This window comes from Mus caroli, unplaced genomic scaffold (assembly GCF_978045245.1).
Source record: "Mus caroli unplaced genomic scaffold, Mus_caroli_1 scaffold_1, whole genome shotgun sequence".
NCBI lineage: Eukaryota > Metazoa > Chordata > Mammalia > Rodentia > Muridae > Mus > Mus caroli.
Window position 1 is genome coordinate 102623326 of NW_028227256.1, and position 27028 is coordinate 102650353.

The 27028-nt window shown below is 45.9% G+C and overlaps 1 protein-coding gene across 2 annotated transcripts in view; it reads left to right on the top strand.

Moving 5' to 3' along the window:
- Nucleotides 1–6129: 6129 nt before the first annotated feature.
- The window catches only part of Tnfrsf11a (TNF receptor superfamily member 11a), a 57538-nt gene continuing 36639 nt past the window's right edge, over nucleotides 6130–27028 (top strand). The window contains exon 1 of one of the 2 annotated variants that reach the window (XM_029484257.2): nucleotides 6130–6252. Coding sequence is in view for 1 of the 2 variants with exons in the window: in XM_021174134.3 (XP_021029793.1) it covers nucleotides 6175–6252 (78 nt within the window). In the remaining variant the exon portion in view is untranslated. The remainder of the gene's footprint in view (nucleotides 6253–27028) is intronic. The other variant, XM_021174134.3, reaches the window with a different exon arrangement.

Below are 27028 nucleotides of genomic sequence, written 5' to 3' on the forward strand. Positions count from 1 at the left end.
TGCAGATTTCCATTTATTCTCAAGGCTATCAGGCCATCTCTCTTGTTTCTCCCCACACTTGATCCTGAAACTCTCCCCCATTCATCTCCTTCCATCTTCCACCCAGTTCCTTCCTTCCATCTGCCTCCTAAAACTATTTTCTCCCATCTAAGTGAGATTCAAACTTTCTCACTTAGGCCTTTCATCTTGTTTAGCTTCTTTGGCTCTGTGGAGTGTAACATGGTACCTCTGTTTTATGGCTAATATCTACTTATAAGTGAGTACATACTATGCATGTCCTTTTGGGATTGGGTTACCTCAGGATGATATTCTCAAGTTCCATCCATTTGCCTGCAAAGTTCATAAAGTCTTAGTTTTTAATAGCTGAATAGTATTCTATTGTGTAGATGTACCACATGTTCTTTATCCATTCTTTTGTTGAGAGACATCTAGGTTGTTTCTGGTTTTTGGCTATTATAAATAAAGCTGCTAGGGCCCCTAAGAGGATAGGAACTTCACAGCAAGACCAACAGAGTCAACCAACCTTGACCCTTGGGGCTCTCAGAGAATGAACTACCAACCAAAAAATATACATGGACTGAACCCAGGTCTCCCTGTATATATGTAGCAGATATGCAGCTTAGTCTTCATGTGGGTCCCAAATAACTGCAACCTGGGCTCATCATAAAAGCTGTAGCCTGTCTGTGGGATATGTTCTTCTAGCTGGGCTGCCTTGTCTGGCCTCAGTGGGAGAGGATGCATCTAGCCCCGTAGAGACTTTATGTGCCAGAGTGGGGGGATACCCAGGAGGCCCTCACTGCCTCAGAAGAGGAGAGGGGGTGTGGTAGAAGGATTGTGGGAGGGGTAGCTGGGAGGTGGGAAGTGATCGGGATGTAAAGTGAATAAGTTAAAAAAAATACATTTCATAAACCAATTACTGCTTCTGCCCCCAATATTTACAACAGTCCATTCAGAGTGGTTCCCATTTCCTAGAGATTAAATTAAGAGCTGCTCAAATGTAATTTAATAGCTGCAAGCCATCCACAAATCCAAAGATGATATGTGAGTTCTCACCTCTCTGGTTCTAAAAGCTAGAGGTAATGCACACGGGGGCTTTCCAAGGTGCTGTGCACACTGTCCTTATAAACCTGAGATTTGTTCTCTGCACCCGCTGCTCTGTTTTATTTTCCTCATTCCCATGAGAAAATCCTTGGTTGGCTGGGGCACATTACATTTTTTAAATTGGAAATATTCAACTTCAATATAAATAAGAGTTTGATTAAAATATATTATACATGATATCTACATCACCAAAGTTTACTTACTTGTATACTTATAAACTTAAGTGTTAAACTTTTTACTTATGTATATAGATGTGAGGAGGGTTTTTAATTGCAGATGCTCATGGAAGCCAGAAAAGAGGCTTGGATCCCTTGGAGCTGGAATTACAGATAGCTATGAGCTGCCTGACCTAGGTGTTGGCAACTAGACCCTGAGCCCTCTGAGAGATCAGTAAGTGTTCTTAATCTCTGAGCAATCTCTCCAGCCACTAACTTGGTCTTTTAAATCAGGTATAGCACTTAAGTAGTTTCTGTAAGTGATAAGCCACTGCCCTTGCTATAATTTTGTGTATTATTCAGAGTATTTAGGAAAGTACTAGAAATAATTAGGCCCATGTTTCTCATAACAGCACTATGTATAAAAAAAGATGTGCCCGGTATGGTAGCCACACCTTTAGTCCCAGCACTTGGAAGGGAGAGTCAGGAATAGCTCTGTGAGTTTGAGGCCAGCCTGGTCTTCACCGCATGTTCTAATCAAGCCAGAGCTACACAGTGAGACCCTGCCTCAAAAAGGAAAAGAGAAAGATGAGTGTCTCATAATGATTTTAATGGAACTTATTAACAAATGGTATTCTACATTAATGTGTATCAAACATTTGAGGGGCAGTTTTGTGGAGATCCAAATAAGTTCTTTAAAAGCAATTCGATTGTTAAAACCATTTTTGAAGATGTAATGTGTTAATGTGGGCTTTCTACTTTTCAGACCTCTTCCAAAACCAGCACACTCACCTCTGGGGCTTTCCAAGCAGAAGTTTTAAGTCTCTTAATCTTATTTGAAAATAGAAGAGGGCAACGCTGGAGATGTGCCAGGAGCGAGCCTTGGTATTTCTGAAGTGCCACAGTGAAAAGTACCTTCTCTCACAAGTCAGTTCCTTTTCGCAGAAGCAGGCTCTTCCAGCTCTCTCAACCACTGTTCTGTCCAGAAAGCCCATCTCCGCATCCAAGATAGCACAGGTTAGACAACTCAAGAGAACTTTACCCATCCTAGTGGCTGCCCCTATACTCTTTTAGTGTTTCAACATCTATCAAGTTACTGTCATTTAAAAATGCAAAAGCAGCCATGTGTGGTGGGTCACATCTTCAACCCCAGCATTTGGTTGTCAATGGCAGAAGTGTGTTGAGAGCCACTGTTGACTACAGATAAGACCCTGTCTAAGGAGTGGGGGGGGGGGGGAGCCAGGCATGGTGGCACATACCTTTTCTTAGGAGTAAAATAGGAGAGAAGGAGGGGAGGTGTAAGAGATCATTGAGGAGGCTGGGAGGGAGTGCTTTTCCGATCTCCTCACGTTCCTGTCTTCACACTGGACATGTGAGCACACCAAGAGAACCTGCTCTGAGAGAACACCAAAGCCCCAGCTCATCAATCCCAAACAGAGGGAGCCTCACCTCCTAGTGCACCTCAGAAATGGGTTAATAGTGGGAAAGAAAGGTGCACACAGAGGGTTGAGGGTTACCTTTTTTTTGTAACTTTCTATTAAAAAACATTTTTCCTTTAAAAAAGTGCCTTTTTCTTTATATCTGGGTGATATGTCTGAGTTCAGACTGGCCTTGACCATCGTGGGAAGAAAAGAGATGGCAACAGGAATCTCCCCTTGTTACCCCAATGTCTGACCCCACATCTAAAGACTTCAGCTTTCTGTAGGTCCTGGGCCCTAACAATGTGGAAACCCCAAGTCTTGTTGATGGAGTACGGTTCCTTGAACTCCTGGTGTTAGGTTAGGGGAGGAACAGGTGTCAGTCTTTTGTCCTCTTTTCTTGAGTTGAAGTACCTAGGTGTAGGAACAGGAAACAGGAACTCAAGAGGTGACAGTGCATATCTCTAAGCCCTGTACTCTGAGGCAGGGACAAGCAAATCCCTGCAATTTTGAAGCCTGCCTGTTTTACATTTTGAATTCAGAGCTAGCCAGGACTACATTATGAGACTGTGTCTAAAAATGCGAATTGCAAGGACTGGAGAGGTGGCTCAGCAGTTCAGAGGACTTACTGGTCATGCAGAGGAACCTGGCTGAGTTCTTAGCAGCCACACCAGGCAGCTAACAACCACCTGTAACTCCAGTTCCCAGGGATCTATCTCTGGTCCCATCTTGTGGACTATATTAACACTTGTACACATGTGTTACAGAAAAAACTTAGCAAGCATATACATATTCCTGTAAGATTAAAAATTGTTTTTAAAAATTATAAAAGAACTTTGCCCTCAGTGAAAGTTCAGTTGGTCGCTGACTTTTAATAGTCGGATAAACTCCATCTTTTTCAGCTTTGTCACGGCCCAAGAATAATAGCATCCATCACAAGCACTGCGAGAATGTTGGATCCTCCTCCTCCTCCTGACTCAGAGTGCACAGTCCTGCCCTGGTGCTAGGCAGTAGCTGAACCACAGCTCCCACTCAACTGGGAGCAAGAGGGGAAGCAGCCAGCAATCTGCAGAGTCCTGTGTTCTGACCTGTGGCATCTGGGCTGGATTATTTCAACTTGTGGGTTCGCCTTCACGTAGCCATGTCATTAATCAGGGAGCATCTGCACTTTTAAACCATCAAAAATAAAGTTCTAACTTTCTCTTTTCCCCACTGTGCAACTCGGCTGATACTGAGAATTCACTTCTGTTTGTTGCCTAGAGACTGTAGACGAGTCTTGAGCCTCTCTGTACCTCTGTCTGAGCTGCAGAGCTCTTCTCCAGGCTGCAGTGGGGGTACTCACTGTGAGCTTCAGCACTTGCCGCTGTGGACTTCCCAGAAAGGCTCTTCACTGCTTCAGGTAAACCCCACGAGGCTGGAGTGCTTGTTTACAAATGTGAAATCGAGCAGTAAGTTGCTTCTCTCATTTACTATGTGAACATCTTTTCAACAAACATGTAGGGGTTTTAAATATTACAAACCATGAAAAACAAACTTTTCTCTACTGAAATCCACATTTTTTCCTTTGTGTGATTTTTTTATCAAAATGCTGAAATAAACCGTTTTGTGCATTCCTTCAGTGTGTCAACATGTTAAATTCTTAGACATGGACTTGCTTCTCCAAATGATTTTTAACTTTTTAAGGCAACACACATAGTTTAGTTTCCAGAAAACATAAAAGCAACTGGGTAGTAAACCAATCAGGGTGTACAGCCAAGAATTTAAAAGTCAAGCAAGTATTTTGAGGAGATAAAAGGATCCCTGGGGCTCACTTAGCCAGCCAGTCTAGCAGAATTGGTAAGGTCTCTAGGTTTTGTGAACGATTCTTTATTAAGAAGGAGAAGTAATTAAGGAAGATACTCAGCATTGGCCTCAGGCCTCCAACGTGCACATGAACACACACACACACACACACAAACAAGGATATGTATGAAGCAGGCTAATGATGGGTGACAAAATAGAATCTTAAAAGTTATCCAAAGGACTGTTTTCCAGGAAAGGGTTTTGTAACCTGAAAAATTTCCCACTTTTCTGTTTTAAAAATAATATCATTTTAAATCAAAGAGTTCTACTGTAGTATTATTTAACACAAAAATTGTATTGCAATGCATGAAATAAAATACTGTTTTCAAAACTGTTTTAAAGAAACACAAAGAAAATCAATAATAAAAGTGGACTAAAGATTCAACAAACAAAAAAATCAGAAAGATAAAAAAGACTTCACCGTATGTGACGATCACTAAATGTGCATGCTCATAGGAAGGCAGAAACAGTCTAAAATGTATGCTGCCACTTTAAACAGTCTTGCATGGGAAAGAATCAGATATACTACTTACATAGCATTCATAAGAAAGGTGGCATGGCTACATATAAATGTAAAGTAGACCAGAATGTGAAATTTTATGTTGATCAAGAAGGGCATGTCGTGATGATAAAAGGTCAATGTACCGAGAAGACATAAATCGCTATGTCTCGAGGGAGTTTCAAGGATGAGAAAAACTGACAGAATTCAAAGAAATAATAGACAAATCCAGTCTTCCTTGTTAGAAAACTTCATAGTTTCTCAGAATTAGACGGAAAAACCATTAACATGGAAGTCAGAAAGCTGGCAGAGACGGTTCTGGCACTCAAGGAATTGAAAACACTGTGTTTCTGTTGACTGGAGACAAAGCTCTTCCTCTTACTGTTACTACACAGAGGCAAGGCTGCATGTACCATTGTGTAACCAACACTGACCTGAAATTTGGAAAAAGACAAACCCAGAAGCCAGTAATGAGAATCCCTTAACTAATACGACAGGATCGCTTATTCCTGACTTTAAACTAGTTCTGTATTAGAAGAGGTAGGTGGCCTAGAGGTTCGGGTGAAGGGCTTCGTTAAGCATGGTGGCAAGTTTCTACCTACCTGGAAAGCTTGCTATGAATGTGACAGAGGGGGTGAAGGGCAGAGACAGGTGCGGTGACTCGGAGAACAGCCAAGAGGAAGCGGTTGTTGGAGGCGGCCAGAATGAGGGGAAGTATAGGGTTGGGTAAAGGAGATTTGGGGGAGCCGTGGACACTACATTGTGTAGATTCTTTAGCCACAGTTAAGGAAACCCCAACAGGGGTGCACCTTCTGCAGGCAGGGTCCACAGTGGCGACAAGGCAGGGTCCACTGAAGGCGAAGGACAACCTTGGCAGGGCTTTCTAGCGCCTGCCCGCAGGTGCTACACCCAGAGAGCTCAGCGCCTGGGGACACTCGGACAGGACCCCGCGCGGGTCTGAAGCACTCGTGGAATGCCGAAACCATCCCTGTCCCGCGTCACGGCAGCCCACGCTCGGGCACCCCCTGGCGGAGCTGGTCGGCGGCGCGGGGGCAGGTGCCGGGCGGAGCCGGGCGCACGGGGCGGGACGAGGCGGGCGGAGGGCGGCGGCGACCGCGGGTCCACAGAGGCCGCGCGCCCAGCCCGCCCGCACCGCGCCATGGCCCCGCGCGCCCGGCGGCGCCGCCAGCTGCCCGCGCCGCTGCTGGCGCTCTGCGTGCTGCTCGTTCCACTGCAGGTAAGGATCCGCACCGCTGTCGCCTGTGGTCCCCCAGGGTCGAGGTCCCCTGGCGCGCCGCAGCCTCACGAGCACCAGGTGAAACTCGGGGTATCCGGATGGAGACCCCAGCTGGTGCGTGGATCTAAGGGACGGCGACTGGGAGGGTGCTGCGGCTTGGAAAGCTGAGGTTTGCAGAAGCCGGAACCTGGGCCACGGGATCTGCGGAGCACGGAGCTTGGGTGCTACCTTGTTTCTCCGGGTGCACCTAGTAGGCTCTTCCCATCTGTAGCTAACGCGGGCCTCTGCGACACTCAGTAAGATTGTATGTACAGACCAGGTTAGTGATTCCTTCCTAAAACCTGCTACCCTTGGGGGTGTGCTTTCAATCCGCGTGGGTCCCTGGGAGCGCAGGGTCCCTGCCTTGTTCTTCACATCCTACCCTATTTTAGTTTTCTCTCCATCTGCCCCACTGCGAAGGCGGAGAAGTGTAGGAGGGATGCCCTGGATGAGAGTTGGAAGTTTCTTTGGCCAAGCTGACAAGCTTTCCTTTTCGTGTGTTCCCTTTTCTCCCTCCGCCCCACAAACAGCTCGTGGATCGGCAGGAGTTGCTTGTGCTTAGAAACCTTTGACCATGTTAGGATGAAATATGTCTTTGCAATGGCAGAAACTAGGGTAGTGATGCGCCTCGAGCTATTACTGATGCCAAGAACAAGCCTTGCAATCCCTGCCTCCACCTGGGATGGGTCTGGGATCAATGGTGATGGACAGGATGTAACTAGAATGCATAGTACTTAGGGACCAGGGCTTTTCTGGCAGCTCTTCGGGCACCATCACCAGCCTAGAGGAGGAGGCAAAAGTCAGTGTGGAGAATCCCCTCCCTGCAGCCTAATGTCCCTGCAGGAAGAGCTCCCAGGTCCCTGAACCCCGCGTTAGGGTCCCTCTGGAGTCGCTAGTGCTTGATAAAGAGCGTGGGTCCCAGTTGCTGGTCTGCTGGCAACTGAGGGGTCTCACTGGGGTTCCCGGGAGTGATTTCTTTACCACCGTTACTCAGTGTGGCAGCCATCCCAAGCACCAAGCCAAATGTTCACTTCTGTCCGGGTCGACTGAGTTGTTCAATGAAGGGAAGCCTGCTAAACATCATGTGCGCTTGGAGGTTCCTCTGCGGGAAGGGAAAATGTCAGTGAGGTTTCTTGGCTCAGCAGTTTTAGTTTCTCCTTCTCCTGTTAAAACAGTCTTTGGCTTCTGTGATTGTCACTGCCCTAGGAGACCTGGCTGTGTTTGAGGTAAGGAGAGGAGAGAAAGGCAGCTTATCTGACATCAGGACAGAAATAGTGCAAATGTACTTAAGATTGGAGCTGAACAGTAAAAAGACTCACTCTACTTCATTGCCAGCAGATTGGGTCTCTTAGAGTGGCTGAGGGAGGGCAAGGCTCGAGGACCTAACAGAATCGACCATTTGAAGCACTTCAAATGTTGCTTGCTTAATGAAGTGATCAACAGGTGGGACAGGGAGCTACCTTTAAAAAAAAAAAAAAAAAAAAAAAAAAACACTAAAAAACCGGGTCTCTATCAATAGCTAACTGCCTCAGAAAACCTGCCTGACCACACAGTGAAAAGGAAAAAAAGTTCCCACATTTGATTCTAATAACAGTCTAGCATAGCGTTTGGAACTAGCTGGCAGCTCTCCTACTTTGTATGTATGTCTGTGTGCAGGCATGTGCTGGGTGTGTTCTTGGCAGTGCTGGGTATGGGACCAGGGGCTGGTCCGAGAGGACCAGCATCTCACCACTTAGCTACACCCTCCACCTCCTCCTGTGGTTTTCTCATCTCAGGACAAGTGTGCGTGTTTGTTATGCTATCTTATTTAGTGAACAGTAACCCAAAGCAGTTGCTGCATGTTCAGCATAGTCGCAGATTTTAAGTTGTATCTTTGATCAGCAGTTGATTGAGTTGTGTGCAGAATTCGCGGGCACAGTGAACTGACTGTATGTGGCTTAAGTTGGTCTCTCAGATCATCCCGTCCCTACCTTCTTTTTCTCTTCTGCTTTTCTTTGAGGCATTTTAATTATATACATGTTTTATTTGTAACTATATATATATAAATATGTATATATGTACATGTATATATTTAAAAACTATTGTGAGGTGTGGGCTAGAGAGCAGACTTACAGCAGTTTTTGCCTGTGAGTGTACCTCCTTGGAGGTCGAATGACCCTTTCACACGGATCATACATCAAATATCCTGCATATCAGATATTTTAATTACAATTTATGACATTAGCAAAATTACAGTTATGAAGTAGCAATGAAAATCATTTTATGGGTGAGGAAGGTCACCAGAACATGAGGCACTACATTAAAGGGTTGAGCCATGAGGAAGGATGAGGAGCGGGGATAATTCACCTGGAAGCCAGCTCTACCCTCAGCCGTGTGGGTCTGAGGATGAAGCTCCATTCAGAAAGCACAGTGGTAGGTGTGTTTGCCTGATAAGCCATTTCACCACCCAGTAAGTTTATTGTTCCTCAGTAATCTTACTAGGAATATGTGCTACTAAAACGCAAATTATTCAGAGGACATTACACCATGAAGATTCACTCTGAGCATTAGTTATATGCATTTGAACCATATGCAGACTTCTGCATAGATCATTTCCACTTAGGTGACCGACTCTGAGTGCTCGGGGGGGGGGGCTTGTTTGTGTCCAGTGGAAGGCCATGCTCTCTTATATCTGTCTTCCCGTATTTTCAACTGAATTTGTTTTCAGAGCTAATGAAAATATGCTTTTAAAATGTCTTAAGCCTTATGTTGATAGTTCAGTTGCACAGTTGTCCCTGAGATAACTTTGCGTACACATACCAGGTTACCTAAGACCTTGGGACTGATTCCCTCGATGGCCATTTACAGAGTGTAAAACATGCCATTAAGAAACTGCCCAGCCAGGCGTGGTGGCGCACGCCTTTAATCCCAGCACTTGGGAGTCAGAGACAGGTGGATTTCTGAGTTCGAGGCCAGCCTGGTCTACAGAGTGAGTTCCAGGACAGCCAGGGCTATACAGAGAAACCCTGTCTTGAAAAAAAAAAAAGAAAAAAAAAAAAAAACCAAGCAAATGCGTAATTGGATCTGCCCAGGTTATAGTCTAAAGGCACAGACAATGGGAGAAGCTGTAACGGCCATAAAGAAGTGTGTGATAAGAAAAGCACATTGGAGAGGGAGGAGGGAGGGAGGAGGGAGGGAGGAGGGAGAGGGCGTGCTTTGGGAGGAAGAGTTTTCTCAAGTAGTCTTTGAAGGATGGGGAAATCAAGCTTCAGAGAAGAAGTGATCCAAGAGGTGGGTCAGGAAGAAAGCTTTCTAGGTCAAGGGGATGGTGCGTGTGGTTTAGACATAAAGGGATCTTGCCAATGAGAAACCACCAGTGTTTATGACCTTACAGATTAGCACAAGGCCCTGAATTCAGGAAACGCACCAAACAGATGAGGCATTAAACCTTTACAGTTTTGAGATAACTCAGACACAGCCCTTATTGAGGTGGTAAGGCAGGCTATAAACAAGGAGGCTCTGGAAAAGCCTATGGGGCCCCTTCCAAGGAAATCCCCTAGGGCGTGGCTACATTTGAGCTTTGTGCCACACTGCCTCATTTTAGTTGGGAGACCTGTGTATGGATTAACTTTTTGTTTATGAACACGGACACACAGTTATGAGCTTTCAGATGTTGGGTTGCTGGGACTTAAGATGTCTCTCCTCTTCTTCCTGGGACTGTGATAGAAGCATTGTCAGTCAGGGACTGTGAGCTTGCTTTTTCGTTATCTACCCTGCAGTTGTTCTTACACCAGGAAAAAGGTAACAATGGACTCTCTGAAGGTCAATAAATCACTGTTTTATGAAGCCCTGGAAAGGGGAGTTCCAGGCTCAGCTCTCTCTAGAGAGGGCTGTTTTGAGAAGGTGTAGAGTGAACTTTATCTGCCATGGAAGTATCAGAAAAAAGTCCCTTGTTGAATTTTCTTATTTTTGGAGTGCAAAGGGGGAAAGTGAGCAATTTTCCCACCTTAGGTGTTTGATGGATTCTAGGAATGTCTGTGCGTTTCCCCTGTAATGACAGTCTGTGCATGCCCCGATAGTCATTGTCCAGCTATTTCATACTTGGCATCTCCTCCTGACCCTGCAAGAGCTGGTGGCTTCTCTTCTGCTTCCTGCAGCTTTCTGTTCTTCACCTACAAGGGCATCCGGCTGCCTGTAAGTCCCTAACTTTACCACTGTGTGCCCCTGACTAAGGGAAGGGCTTCTTACCTAGGCAGTTTTTCCTTTTGCAGCTGCGTCCTTGCCCAAGTTTACGGTAGGCTTCTGTCTGGGTGCTTGAGTATCCACAGCTAGAAAGACAGGTTAAGTTTAGCTCACACTGTTTGCCAGCAATCACTGGGGCCAGAGGAACCAGGAAGGAGCTGTGGGCTTCTGCCAACAGGCTTGGTCCCTCCGAAGTTGGTCAGGTGCTTTGAAGTTGGAAGTCCTGTGGGTATTTTCTGTCCTGATTCTGAGAGATGAATGAGGTGTGTTTCCTGCCAGTGTTCCCTTCCAGGCCCTATCCCCTCCCCCACTCCCATTCTTCACCTCTACCCCTCCCCACCTCACACTCCTAATGCTCCCAGTCTACCTCTGTCACCAGAGGGATGGCTGATATTGCTGTTCTCACAGCAGCATGTTCCATTCTGAGAAGCTGACCAAAGAACCCCCAGCCAGCATGTGGAAACACATTCTTTTCAGCTGCCTGATGACAACTTTATATCTGCTTTTGTTCTGGGGGCTGCTACAGGCATTCCGCTATGAGCAGGGAAGGGAAATGTGTTAAATGCACGCACTTAATATATCAAGATCAACACCCCCTACCACTTAGACACTATAACAGGTTAAAAGAAACAGACTTGAAAGACAAAGCCTCCTTAGGAGACCAGAAGTGTAGTCATGTGAAGACAGTGGAGTATTTTCAGGGTGGAGCATTCCAACCCAAAGTGAATGCTAGGGAAGAGAGGTGGCCGCTGAGTCTGTCTTCTGGGGTAACGGAAGGAAGATCATTGGTGTTGTGTTTTCTGGAACTCTAGAGGCCAGCATTCCTGGATTCAAGGGTGTTAGGCAGTGAGAGAAGGCATGAGGCAGCCCTCTAGGCTTTAAGTGCAAGCAGAATCGTTCAGATATAATCTTGCTACTTGTGATCTGGAGAGAGACCTGACCAGATTTGGGTGTCAAGGGGAGGGGTAGCAGGGTTGGTGTGGGCCAGCAAAGAGGCCTCTGCCTTGGTTCAAGGAAGAGCTAGAGAAGGCTCAAATCAGGTCAGGGCAATGGTGAGAGAGTTGAGTGTAGGGGAGATTTTAGAGCTGCTAGCTCTGCCTGTGGTGCAGGTGGCAAAAGATGCTCTCAGACTTACTAAGACAGCAAGCAAGCAGAAGGCAGAGGCTAGGCAAACAACATGCCACTTGAATCCTATCTTTGGCAACTTAGAAGTACTTGATACAAACCAAAGCATTTTCAGGTTCATGTGAAATTGGACTTTCCTTAAAAAAAAAAAAAAGGTGACATTTAAAGTGTTGAAGTGTATTCAACCTAGAACTGAGGTTCCCCAGTAAACATCTAAAGACCCAAGAACTAGCTGGGTGCATATGTGTGTTCTGGAATCTACAGAGCCATATCCTGCCCTAGGGGTGTCTTAGGATGAGACAGGCAGGATGAAGGCCCCACTGTGAAAAGAAGAGACAAGATAGGCAGAGAGTGATCTCCTGATGGCACAGCATCCCAACAGGTGTTATGTGACCCCTGTCTCCCCAGCAGCCCCAGGGCCATCACCTGCCTCCTAAACACCGTAGGACAAGGATGTTTATATTGGACCAGGACTTCTCGATTGTGTAGTCCTTTTCCTGGCAGGTTGCTGTTGCTTTCCTCTCTGCCTAGCACCTCCCAGATTCCACTAAGAAAAAAAATTCCTAAGCCAGCAGGTGACAGGGAAGTCCTTGGCAAGCTTCAGGAAGAACTGACCAAAAAGAAAAAGAAAGAAAAAAAAACCCACCAAAACCAAAAATAAACCCTTTCAGCTCACAGAGAAATGAAGCTAATTCCATGTCCCGCTTACAGTGTCAGGAGCACAAGGGCCACTTCCTGGAGCTGGCAGAAATCTGAAGAGTTTCCATTTAAAATGAGGAAGAAAAACTCTAGCTTTTGGTGAATGTGCAGCCTAAACTGAGCAAACAGGGAAATGGGGTGTGGCCTCGCCTCCTGTCTGCAAGCTTGGCAGGCTCAGCTAGACCAGGAGTTTTTTCTGTCTCTCAAGTGGGAAGTGGACCACTTCCGTTTAGTTTTGATTACATATCTTATTTTACTTTACTTAATTTTTCTTCTCGTGTGATGCATATGTATTCAGTCTATGCACACATATATGTGCACACATGTATGTGCACATGCAGGCCAGGAGAGGGTGTTGAATGTTCCAATCTATCAGTCTCTGCCTTATTCTTTTGAATGTTTCTCACTTACCCTGGAGTGGGGTTGGCAGTCAGAAAACTGAGTCAATCCTTGGTTTTTCAACTTCACGTTCAAGGTGCTGGAGGCATAGACATGTGAGGCCCTGCAGACTTTATTACTTGGTGCTGGGCTCTGAACCCAGGTCCCAAACTTATGCAGCAAACTCTGAACCACTGAGCCGTCGCCCCAGACCCTCTCTTACTCCTTCTAGCTAACTGAGTTGGGTAGTTAGCACCCAACTTGAAAGTGCTTATAACACAGCAGTTGCCAAACCCGTGTGCAGGCCCCTTAGCTTCTCTTTTTATCAGACCCAGTTAGACCAGCAGGGTAACAGCCCCAGCTCCAGTGTTTTGTTTGTTAAGCGTGGTGGAGTTATCCACATCTGCCCTCACCACCCTGCACCATGTTTAAACATTTCCAGCTCTAGGGAACTTCCAGAGAGCACATCTACCTCCAACAAGTCTCCACTGACTCCCTTCCCCAGATTCGCTCTCTAATGGGTCAATGTCTTCTTTATTTGCTCAAGGTTGTTCACCCACAACTTCTATACCCCCAGGTTGGCCATGCTGGTTCCTTGTACCTCTTGGTGAGCTTTTTTTTAATCGTCCTTTCAAGGCAGTTGGCACTCATTTAGCACTTCCTGGCAAAACCCAAGCTCCTCGGGGCATTACAGAAAGTGCTGGAGTCAGGACAGCAGTTTCTGACCTCCTGCGCTCAGGACCACCCCACCCCATTCTTCCTCCCTGTCTCAGATAGACAGAGATGGCTGTGCAGAAAAGATTTGGGAGTTTGGTGTTTGGCTACTGGAATTTGGTTTCTGTAACTGTGACAGAGCAGTTTGACCAACAGCATCTTGGAGACGAAAAGGTTTATTTGGCTTACCCATCCCAGCCACAGCCACTGAGGGAAGAAGTCAGGGCAGAAACCACAGAGGACCCCTGTCTCCTGGCTTCCCGGCTGTGGCTTGCTCAGCCTGCTTTCATATATGTATGACCCAGGACCACCTCCCCAGGGCTGGCATCATTCACAGTGAGCTAATCAAGAAAATGTTCCCACAGACATGCCCACAGGCCAATCTGATGGAGGCAAGTCCTCACTGAGGTATTCCAGGCTGGCTGTAGTTTGGGTCAAGTTGACAAAAACTCACCAGCATACGACCCAGTCCTCATGCATGGATTCTGAGTAGAACAGGGATGGGGTGGAAGGGAAGGAGGTGTGGCCACTAGAGTATACCTGAGAAAAACATTGTCCAGTCTGGCCAGAGAGAGGAGCTGGATTTTGTAGGATCTGGATCATGGAGGAAGAACTGTGGGTCTCAGATCTAGCAGGCTGTACACATCAGGTGGCAGGATTCCCCAGCGGTGGTCTTTGCCCCCAGTCCCATCCCTACCTGAAAACGTCACACCTGAGTCAGAAGCTAGAGCGCAGGTGGCTGGCCTCTCACTACCTTCTTCCAGCAATCCTGAACAGAGTAGGGAGCTGCCGAGTGGGTTTCATGAAAAGGTTTGTGCTAAGTGACGTATTAACAGGATGTGACTACTGAACTAGTTGAAAGCACTTGCTACTTGTTGACCCCTCCTGTGTAATCACACATGTGCTAGCCTTGTCTGTCTCACCCACTCCACTAGCCAGGAAGGTACGGAAAGTGAGACATACACAGGTTAGGACACTCGCCTGTGATTACACAGCTGGCAAGGGGCAAAGGTGGAACTCCTTCCAAGCATGTGCTGTGGTGGCCATGAGCTCAACCCCTCAGGTGAACACTTTGTTGGGTCCTCTGTGATAAGACAGAGAATGCAAAGAGAAGCCTACTAGAATGAGTGTGGGTCAGAAGCAAGCTCTCAGAGGACCTAAGTTCTAATCCCCTGTACCAAAGGAAGAAAGCTTTGTAATCCAACTACTGAGAAGGCAGGGCTAGGAGGATCCTAGGTGCTGGCTAGCTAGCCAGTCTGGCCAGCCAATACTCTCCAGGATCAGTGAGGGACCCTGTCTCAAAACCTTTGGGTGGAAACTGTAGAGATATCTCATGGTTACAAGTCCTTCTTGAGCAATCATACAGACCCAAGTTCAGTTCCCAGCACTCACATAACAAATCAGACCTCTCGTGCACACCTTGGACCCTGACCCCAGTGCGTCCACTGGACTCAGGAAGATTGCTGGGACTTGCTGTCTTCCAGCCTGGCTGAGAACATGTGAATCCAAAAATCGGGGCAAGCCCTATCACAAAGGAATAGGTGGAGAGTGATAGAAGAGGTCATGTGACACCATCTTCTGGCCTCTGTGTATGCAACAGGTATGTGTACCCACACTCACATGCCCTAGCATGAATAGTAACATATATACACAAATAAATCTCAAAATTAAAGATGTAAAATGATTAAGGAAGACCCCTGGCAGCCGGGGATGGTGGTGCACGCCTTTAATTCCAGCACTCGGGAGGCAGAGGCAGGCAGATTTCTGAGTTCGAGGCCAGCCTGGTCTACAAAGTGAGTTCCAGGACAGCCTGGGCTATACAGAGAAATCCTGTCTCGGAAAAAAAAAAAAGAAGACCCCTGGCTTCGATGTGTACCTGAGTTCACACACACACACACACACACACACACACACACACACACATGAATGGCTGGACAGAAATGAACTTGTTTATGTTCTGGAAAAATCATATTTTGGGTCTGTGTTCTCTAGTAGATGATGTGTTTTTTAAGGAATTTCTGGAAGTGCTAATTAGCAGAAATGAAAATGTCCCCTTTTAAGGCCACAAGAGATAAAGGTACCCACACTGCCTTCAACCCAGGCTCTGTGTGCCAGTTGATCCCTGACTCAGAGGGAAAAGAATTGTGACTCACAGAATCCTCCCTGTTACTTCCTCAGGCACAGGCACCCCTGATTCCTCTCCCCGCAGCACCAGAAGCAAATGGTGCTAGGCCATGATGACCCTGCCTTGCTGCCACATTCCCTTCATACTCACAGACCAAGACACCAGTAGTGACACTGTATACCGGCCCTACTGCCCCCCAACCTACACACACACACACACACACACACACACTTTCATTACCCACTGCCACTGCCTGCTAGACTTGAGGTTAGATCGAAGACCTCACATAGCCTTCTGTCGGGGGTGGGGGGAGGGGGGATGTCTGGGGTCATGAGCTTTAGGAGGAAGTTAAATTACATTTCCCAAGGTTCTTTGTGCCTTAGTCTCATAATCACAATAAGTTTGAGTACAACTTCTAGGGACACTCCCCTCCATTGACAACTTGACTGGACTTAGAGTTTCTAGGCCTGTAACTGGGGGCACTTGTATGAGAGAAGTTGCAGAGTATACCACAGCTTGGGCACTCTCTAACATGGGCAGCACAGTCTACACTTGGAGGCCATTGTCCCCAGCTCTGCCTCCCAGCCCATGAGATGGACTGACTGCCTTGTTCCATCAAAGCTTCCCTAGCCTCAAAGGCCCTCAGAACTGTGAAGGAAAATGAATCTTTGCCCTTGAATTGTCCTGTCATGTGTTTTGTTCAGAACAGTGACTCAAAGGAACTCACATAGCTCTTTTGCCCAGGGGCTCTCCGCTGATGTCTGTGCAACATAGCTCCTTTGACCGGGGCTCTCTGTTGATGTCTGTGTATGGTGTACACTGGCTTCCATCACTGACACTTGTTTTGGTTCCTTTCAAGGCATTCTCAGGGTAGTATGTGGTGGGTATGGAGAGAACACAAGTAGAGAACGGTAGGGAGCACTCTGGGTCACTCTCAGTCCCTCCATTTTCTGGTGCTGGCTGACAATCATGAGGATGGCATGGGTATTATGATAGTGGAAGGCAAGATGCAGGCAGGACAATCATGTTCACTGTGGCCATATCTGGACTTGAACACACCTGTGCCTCATTAGAAATCATTAATTTCTAATGGTCAAATAATTTGAGATTTAAAAGACAAGACTACGAAAAAATTGCCCTCTTCTCAACAGCCAGGGTTTTTTCCCCCACATTTTTATTAGATATTTTGTTCATTTAGATTTCGAATGCTATCCCAAAAGTCCCCTATACCCTCCCCCTGCCCTGCACCCCTACCCACTCACTCCCACTTCTTCCCCTCTACTGGGGCATATAAAGTTTGCTAGACCAAGGGGCCTCTCTTCCCAGTGATGGCCGACTAGGCCATCTTCTGCTACATATGCAGCTAGAGACACAAGCTCTGGGGGTATTGATTAGTTCATATTGTTGTTCCACCTATAGAGTTGCAGACCCCTTCAGGTCTTGGGTACTTTCTCTAGCTCCTATGTTGGGGGGCCCTGTGTTCCATCCTATAGATGACTGTGAGCATCCACTTCTGTATTTGCCAGGCACTGGCAAAGCCTCACAGGAGACAACTATATCAGGGTCCCTTCAGCAAAATCTTGCTGGAGTATGCAATAGTGTCTGCATTTAGTGGCTGATTATGGGATGGACCCCCGGGTGAGGCAGTCTCTGGATAGTCCATCCTTTCATCTTAGCTCCAAACTTTGTCTCTGCAACGCCTTCCATGGATATTTTATTCTGTATTCTAGGGAGGAATGAAGTATCCATGTGTTGGTCTTCCTTCTTGATTTTCTTTTGTTTTGGAAGTTGGGTCTTTGGTATTCTAGGTTTCTGGGCTAATATCCACTTATCAGTGAGTGCATATCAAGTGACTTCTTTTGTGATTGGGTTACCTCACTCAGGATGATATCCTCCAGATACATCCATTTGCCCAAGAATTTCATAAATTCATTGTTTTTAATAGCTGAGTAGTACTCCATTGTGTAAATGTACCACATTTTCTATATCCATTCCTCTTTTGAGGGACATCTGGGTTCTTTCCAGCTTCTGGCTATTATAAATAGGACTGCTATGAACATAGTGGAGCATGTGTCCTTATTACCAGTTGGAACATCTTCTGGGTATATGCCCAGGATAGGTATTGCTGGATATAGCAGTAGTACTGTGTCCAGTTTTCTGAGGAGTCGCCAGACTGATTTCCAGAGTGCTTGTACCAGCTTGCAATCCTGCCAGCAATGGAGGAGTGTTCCTCTTTCTCCACATCCTTGCCAGCATCTGCTGTCACCTGAATTTTTGATCCTAGCCATTCTGACTAGTGTGAGGTGAAATCTCAGGGTTGTTTTGATTTAACAGCCAGATTTTATCTGTGAGAATCCTGAAGACCAAGATATTGGGACCTAATCTGTTTGTAAAAATTACAAATGGCCAAAGCCCCAGAACACATAGCTAGTGAGCGTGACTGTACAGAGCTGTCCTCGTGGGTGAGGGAGGGCAGAACAGGAGACCCAGCTTCTCTGTGCTGAGAGTAAATGTGTGGACCAGGTCATAGACTGAGCCAGGGGCTGGCTCTCCATTTCCTGAACCGTCTGATAAGCACAAAAGGGCCCAGAAGCTGTGCAGTATGTTAGACGGTTCTGTGCACTGTCATCATTACAGAAGAGGCTTCAGGCCCTGGAAGAGATGGCTACACTGAGCTTTACAGGTGCTCTTTACGCCCAGAGCATCTCTGATTTTGCCCCAAATTGATGAGTCTTTTCCAAGTTCATGCTTGGGATGTGAATTTGATCCAGAGCAGGTAGCACACAGTTGGGGCTTTCTATAAAGGGAAGGTATGAGCTCACAGTGAGCCTCTGGGGAGTATTCACTAATGGGCTAGCTGAGCATTGTCTAGTCCAGGGATTACAAACCATCTAAGCAGGTTGTTGGGTCTCACTTGTGGAGATGCAAAAACAAGGAAATGTGTCTTTAATATGGTGCCTGGCTCACAGTAGGTCTTTAATAAGGGCTGATTTGTTCTTAATCCTGTTCAATATAAAGAGTGCCTGCATCCAGGTGCCTTAATTAGGGTTTTACAGCTATGAACAGACACCATGACCAAGGCAAGTCTTATAAAGGACATTTCATTCAGATTGGCTTATAGGTTCAGAGGTTCAGTTCATTATCATCAAGGTGGGAGCATGGCAGTATCCAGGCAGATATGAGGCTGGAGGTGATCTCAGAGTTCTACATCTTCCTCTGAAGACTGCAAGCAGAATACTGGCTTCCAGGCAGCTAGGATGAGGGTCTTAAAGCCCACACCCACAGTGACACACCTACTCTAACAAGGACACACCTACTCTCACTTCTTCTAATAGTGCCATTCCCTGGGTCCACCATATACAAACTATCACACTGGGGATGGTAGAAACTGCTCAGCATCTATTACATCCAAGGTTCTCAACACATGGGTAGTGACCCTTTTAGGGAGTCAAATGACCCTTTTCACAGGGGTCACATATCAGTCTACACTTGGAGGCCATATCCCCAGCTCTGTCTCCCATATCAGATATGTACATTATGATTCATAGTAGTAGGAAAATCACACTTAAGAAGTAGCAACAAAAGTAATGTTATGGTTGGAGACACCACAGCATGAGAAACTGTATTAAAGGATCGAAGTATTAGGAATGTGGGCTGGTGAAATGGCTCAGCAGGTAAGAGCACCCGACTGCTCTTCCAAAGGTCCTTAGTTCAAATCCCAGCAACCACATGGTGGCTCACAACCATCCTTAACAAGATCTGACTCCCTCTTCTGGTGTGTCTGAAGACAGCTGCAGTGTACTTACATGTAATGAATAAATAAATCTTTTAAAAAAAAAAAAGAACCACTGTATTACATGTACCCTTTGTCCTTTATGTCAACAGACATGTATATACCCAGATTCCAGGGGCTTGGGATGGTCAGGAGTGGCCCAGTGAGAATACTTTGGGTATATCTTGCTGAGTTCTGTGGAAACAGAGTACTGAAGGCATAGTGCAAGCATACACATTGCCAGGAGGCAAACAATTGTAAAACAATCATAAAATATCAAAGAAATTAGAACAGGGGAAACCCCAGTTGGTCAGACCACCCAGCCAGCCTGGTGGGTGAAGGGAGAGTAGAGTTAAAGCAAAATGATCGAGATGAGCAATTTCACACCTCAGTTTAGAAGCCTATATGACCCTGGAGGTTTGAGAAAGACCATACAGTTGCTGGGAGAAATGTATAGATCAGAGGCCGGACTGTGTTCTAGACCAATTGTCCTGTGCCAGGCTGCTAAGAGGAAGCGCAAGGAATGACTAAAGGCAGGGCTGAGCAGGTGTGCAAGGCCTTGGGAGTCTGGAGAGGCTGGTTTTCAGCTTGGTCTTTGATGTCACCCTGACCTGTCATTCAGGTTACCAGTTTAGGAACATAAAGTTTCAGGTCTCCTCCAAATCTTCTGGATCAGAATCTGCAACTTCATGATTTTCATGTGCCCATCTACGAATTGGAGGAGATCTGAATTTCACCCTGAGGCCAGGAGTAGCAGCAGTGGCATGAACAAGTGAGGCAGTCCCTTCCTTGGCTCCATTAAGTGTCTATGACCATAACAACTTGATGCATCCCTAGAATGGAAGAAAGGCCTAGAAGCATCCTGGGTGTCAGCGGGCCACTGAGATCCCAGAAGCCAAGCAGAGAAGTTATTGATTTTTACTGCATAGGAAAAGTTTTCATCTCAAATAAAATATTAAAGAAAGTAATCAGAGAGTGGCAAAGGAGAGAAAAGGTGAGCGCTCACACCGGGAGGATAAAGGAGCACTCATGGGCCCCTGGGAGGCATGGCAAGAAGCACAAGCTCCTGATCACTGGGTTTCAGCAACGACCTTCTCTGAACCGTCTCTCAGGTATCCCACAGCTGAGGACTTTGTACTCTTCATCTCTCTGAAAGACGGAGAAAATGGAAAGTTTTGAACTGCAAGAATTCTTCTTTTTTCCTCAGGCCATTTATTTTATTCTTGAGGCGTAGAGATACTAAAAGCACAGTTCAGAATGTAATAAAGAAGGTTGAGCAGAAGCAACAGACCTTTTGACAAGGGCTTGCCAGTCTTTTTCTTTAAAGAAGTGTCTCTGTAGTGAGAGGCAACGATGCTGACGGGCCCAATACAAACCAGCTTTCAAAGTCGTGTGTAAAGCCAATAGGGTAGCAAAATGGTGACTGTGTGTCTTAATTCCTTTTCTACTGTTGTGATTAAATACCACAACCAAGACAGTTTATAAAGGAAAGCACTTAATTGGTGGCTTGTTTACAGTTTCAGAGGGAGAGTCCATGACTGTCATTGTGTAGAGCATGGCAGCAGGCAAGCAGGCAGGCATGGTGCTGGAGAAGAAGCTGAGAGCTTACACGGTGAAGACAACTGTGAGGCATTGAGAGAGAGCTAAATGGAATGGAGTGGGCTTCTAAAATCTCAAAACCCACCCCCATTGACACACCTCCTCCAATAAGTCCATACCTCCTCCTAAGCCTTCCCAAACAGTTCCACAAACTGGGAACCAAGTTCAAACATATGAGCCTATGGGAGCTGTTCTCATTAAAACCACAACATGATGTTAAGACCTTTGGTAGGTTACATTAACTCTCTGTGAATTTAATTTCCTTATATGGAAAAAGATTCACTTGGTTCATGGTTTTGGTAGCTAGAAGGTCTAGCTAGCATGACAAGTGCCCTGCTGGCTGTATCCTAGCAATGTAGATGGGATCCCATAGTCAGGGAGTGCTCAAGAGCAGTGAGGATCAAGTGTGTTCAGAGGAGGCCCAACAGCAGGAGAGGAAGCGAGAGACCCAGAAGGGCTCAGGCTTTGCTTTTGTAACAACTTTTGTTTTGAGAACTAATCTGTTCCCATAAGACCCAAACCACTTAGGGAACCAGTGTTAGCATCTTTACAAAGGCTGTCGTGACTCACCCTCTTCCCACGAGAAAGTTATATTGGAGACTAAAGGCTCAAATGTGTTTGGCAGGAACCAATCACCTTCAAACCAGAACTCGAAGGCTGTGATTCCTGACTGGTAAAGAAAATGACATGGCATACCTGTGACATGCAGGGTGGTGGTGACAACTAATGTGCTCTTAGAGCAAGGATACACATTCTTGACACAGAGTCACTGAAGAGAGGCCAGGGAAGGCCTCTGGTGAAGGTGCAGCTTTGGTTACAATTGGAGATCCTAGGAGATGGCAGAATCATGGGTTCCTGCTAAGAGTTTAGTAGAATTGAGCTGAGCCTATGACTAAAGCTATGAGTGCAGTCACTGGGAGAGCTGGAGAACTGAGCCATCTGCCTGTGGGAGGCCAGAAGATCACGAGTGAGTTCCAGATGTTGGAATCTGGATTTGTACTGTGGTTTTAATTAAATCTGACTTTTTTTTTATGCCTGAGGTTTTCCATTTTGGAATATGAAACTATGTATTTTATTATTTTTTAAGGAGCCCACAGCTGAGAGATGTTACATTTTTAAAGAGACCTTAGAGATTTTAAATGTTGAATTTCTTAAAGACTCCTGGATTTTTAGAGTTGTACTGTATTTTATATTATGATATCAACATGAAGTCTTGGATATGGTTTAACAGTGATGTATATGTATGTCAAGCTGACAAAGGGTAGATTGTGGTGGTTGGTTTTATTGTCAAATTTAAACAACCTGGATTCATCTGGGAAGGAGGATCTGTGGTTGTGTCTGTGTGAGATTGTCTTGATTGGTGATCGGTGCCACTGTGGGTGACACAATCTCTAAGCAGATGATCCTGGGTTACATAAAAAAGGGAGCTGAGCCTAAGTTTGGGAGTGAGTTAAAGAACAAGCCAATAAGCAGCATTCTTCTAAGTGTCTGCCTCCACGTTTCTGCTTTTAGTTCCCACTTCGCTTGATGATGGACTGTGTCCTTAAGAGTTATAAGCTGAAGTAAATCCCTCCCTCTTCCAAGTTGCTTTCGGTCATGGTGCTTATAGCCACAGAAAGCAAACTAGAACAACACACATATGACTATTATAAAACAATAGCAGAAAATAACAAAACAAATGGATGAAGATACAGGGAAACTGGAACCCTTTGCTGGTGTGATGTAAGGTGGGATAGGCCCCATGAGAACCTTCAGATAGCTAAGCCTAGAATCATGTGATTCATGATTTGTGATGATGTGATTTCCAGTTTCACTCTCAAAAGATTGAAAACACACTCAACTACAGTCAAAGCATTGCTGACTGTACTCAAGAGATAGAAAAGACCCAAGTATACATCAGCAGATGGGTGAGAAAGCAGAATGTGGCATACCCATATAGTAGAATATTATCCTGTCATATAAGTGAGGTTACATATATGATACAATGTAACAAGACTTGACAATATACTGAGTAACACAGCCAGACACCTAAGAACAAACATTGTGTGTTTCCATGTCTATAGAAGACGCTGTGAGGCAGGTGGAAGGCGATGAGGAAGCAGTACTTTATGGTTATAGCGGTTCTCTCTGGGAAGATGAAAATGTTCTGGAAAAAGGCAGACTATTGTTGGACACTTTTGGAATTACAGTAAGTGGCAATGACTGTGCACTTTAAATGGTTAAAATGGCAATGGAAAATTTTATTTTACTATGATTAACTTTTAAAACCCTTTATTTGCATTTACTTTGTGCTGACTTTAGTCTATGTCTTAAGTCTTGTTTACATTCAATGGCTGGAGACTCTTCGTCTAAACCTCTCAGTTCAGCATAATTCACTGCATTCTATGCATGTGCAGCATTCTTTTTGGGCCACCAACCCTGTGCCCATCCCACTGTTTGACCTGGCTACACCTATCTACTCTACCATTTTATCACCCAAATGGCACACATGGCTTTTTAAAAGCCACATCTTGTAGATACTTGGTGACTTTTCAGGTGTCTATGTCCTTGATAGTCTGGGCAGATTCATAGACATTCCTAAAGAGAACTTGAAGATTTGAACCTCTCAGTTTGCATGATTTTGTAGGGATTCTTAGATCTAGAGAGTGGTGATCCATCTTTACCAAGCAGCTCTGGCTGCTTCATAAAACACATTTTTCTGTAAATTACCCACGAGGTGCTTAGAACACCAGAGGAAGGACAAACACAAGAGTCAGCTCCTTCATGTCATAAGGGAACACAGACATCACTGCTGGAATATTTGCTCTAGCCAACCTTTGCTCTCTGGTCCTCTCTCTCAGAGCTCAAGATTCTAATTCTTTAGTTCTCTGGAAGGATTGCCACCGACTTGCTACCTGTTGTGTCTTAGCAGCCTTTATGATGCGATTCAAGAAGGTACTCAAAAGAAGAGAGTCTCTCTCCCCCATATTGCCTTTGCCACCCTTCCCTGGAAGGCCAAGTATCCTGTGCAGTCTCCTTAGTCCAGGCTCAGTCCTGCATTTGTCCTCCCCATCAGTATTCATTTCCCTCCTCCTGCTTCCAGCACATGCAGGGAAGGTTTGGACTCCAATCATCCGTGCCTGGACCATACTTTTTTTTTCCCCTAACCCTTGAATCTTGGGTACATGGTGGGGCTTAGTGGATCTCTCCAGTGCTTGGTTGTTGTGGGGAGTCTCTGCTAGTGTTTCATCCTGCCCTTGAGCCTGTGTCTACCTGGTAATAAAGCTTTGTGAGGGCAGAGACAGGCCTGCCTGTCATTTAGCCGCCACTATTTTAGCCAATACTGGACGCTAAGCACAGATGCCTTTGACCATGTGATGGTAACATATTATGAAAGTGAGGGTGATCTCTTGCTAAACTCAGACTAGATCAAACTCAGACATAAAAAAACAACAAAATTAAATTAAAAAACAAAAACAAAGGAACAACAACAAAATGGCCTTTTCTTATTACTTGTAGAGAGAATACGTAACCAATTGCCCAACCCCTCTACTGAACACTCTGTATGTGGGGAGATGTCGTTCATCTCTGTAATTCTCAGTGCCCCCAGTAGGAGCTGTGCAGCCGGGGTGGGAGGCCTCCAAGCTGATGGCTTGATGGTCAGCCCTGGACACACATTCATCAAAAGCCTTCTGGCTAAATCATTTACAGTCAGGGTTTGTGAGGGTTCATGATCCCCTTCACAGTCTTCTCAAAGTTTATCTTTTCGTACTGTACTTAACACAGATACTTGAGTCACACTTGAGTAGGAGACTTTCATTTAAGAGCTGTGAGTCAAAATGTATTTATTTGAAATAGATTATTCTTTGAACAGTCAGGGAGTGGTTGAATTCTCTGTATTTGGGGGTGTTGTGGGGGTGGGGTTGTAGCACTGTGGATAGAAGCCAGAGTTTTGCTGTGCAAGGCGAGCACCCTCTTACCACTGTGCCGAATGCCCAGTCCTCGCTCTCTCTCTCTGAATCTACTTCTTTTGTGGCTTCTCTTTTGTACCAGGCTAGAACAACATGGGGCTCCAAGTTCCTGAAGGTTCTGTGAGTTGGTGGTGTCTCAGGTGGGGTGTCCACTGGGGGTACTCCAGTGGTGTCTTGGGTGGGGTGTCCACTGGGGGTACTCCAGTGAACTCCATATGCTTCCCTGTTTCCACTGGGTGGGTTGATGGCAAGGTTTCCACAGGTGTCTCTTCAATGCTTTTCAGAAATGTGAAATGCAGGTTTTGTTTATACAAAAGAAAAATAAGTCTTCTACTTTCTCCACATCTGTAAGACTGAGAAATTGACTTAAAAAGTTTACTTAAAGGGAGACCGTCTGGCTGGGGATCTGGTCATAACTTGATCAATGTCTTCTCTAACAAGAGTCAAGATCAGAAAGAATCGAGCAGCAGCTTTATCACAGATGTACTGGGGAAACTCGTGCCCACACCAACTTACTCTTACAACTGACTGCACCCCAGAAACACAACGACAGAAGTGACTTGGGCCACTCGTGAGGATCTCTGGGAGACATGTCACAGCTCAGCCCGATGAAGCTACACCTATTGCTTTGTAATCATGCTTTGTAAAGCAGGAGTCTTTGCCCTGGTTGTGCCCCTGAAGCCCTCTGTTCTGCAGTCCCTGTCTTCGGGAACCATGTTAAAATAAAGCAAGCAAGTACACACAGGGACACCGTCAAGCCTTCGGACTTTTCTTTCATTCCTCTGGTGACACGCCTTTCTTTTGCTGGAGCAGGAACGAGTGGGTGGAGGTCATTTATACTAAGTCTGCTCAGGTGTGCAAAGAAACACTTGTCTGCGGCAATCAGGCCCAGTACGACGGCTGTTAAGCAATCCTGTTCCCACCGTCTACTGGAAAGTGTGCTTTCTGGGCCACCACCACTGGCTTTTGTGGAGTTAGTGTCAAGATTTATTGCACCCAACTCTCAGGGCAGCAAGATAGGCAGAATTATGAGCAGTGTTGTGCACGCTCAGAATTTTTTAATTTTTGTTTTTTTGATTCTCAAATTATAGAAATGTGACTCTGGGCATTGGTCTGTCCAAACCAAATTGGAAGCCCATTCAGAGACCACCAAGCATGCCCTTGGAGGCCCTCTGACCAGGTAGGTAGGCCTCTGTCACCATACTCCCTGCTCCACTTCTGGGCTACAGAGTCAAAATCATTTAGCCAGAAACCATGCTGGTGGGATGCCATCCTTGCACTTACAGATGTGTGATTCCCAACGGAGCCCAGTTCCAGGATAAGCACCTGTCTGGCCTTCCAGAGGCTGGGCTCCATCCCTAGCATGGCAAAGAATACAAACAGTGGCTAAATGAAACTTCCAGAGGAAGCCACTAAGAAGGCAAATCTGGAAGTCCGCCTGGCCATCGAAGACGGAGGGTGTGCGTGCTGGCTTGTCAATAGAACTCAGCTGGCAGAGGAAAAGATAACAGAAAGAAATGAGCAATGAGAGCAGCTGGCTTATCTTTAATCCCATCACTTGGGAAGCAGAGGCAGTCAGAACTCCTTGAGCACTGGCCAGCATGGTCTATGAATGAAAAAAGAAAGAAAAGGAAAGGACATAAAGAAATACAAAGGAAGGACGTGCACGTAGGTTTGGTGGAGGAAAAGTTTGTTATAGATAGTCAGAGACAGGGACATCTGGGAGAGTCCAGAGTGATCATGACCAGACTGAGCCACGCCATGTGTGAAGGGGGAGGGGAGAGCCAAACCAAGAGGCCAGGAGGGTAAAGAATAGACAAAAAGGGCCAGATAACTAAAGTGGCTGGATTATATAAGTATTGCAAGAAGATAGCCTAGCCCCTGAGCTGGAGAAGTTTAGGGTAAGGGGGTATGATATGCCAGTCATTCCAACTAAGAGGACTGAGGGATGCTGGGAGAACCTGGTGGCCAGGTCTGCCTTGATGTTAATGGGCACCTCAGTTAGCCTTTTGTCCTGGGTTTGAGACCTGACAGTCTACATAGTGAGCTCCAGACCACTCATGGCTAAACAAAGAAAGAGCCAAAGAAAAAGAAGAAATGAAAGCATTTGTGTGTGGGTTGCTCACATCATAAATGCTGACTTGGGTGCTCTGT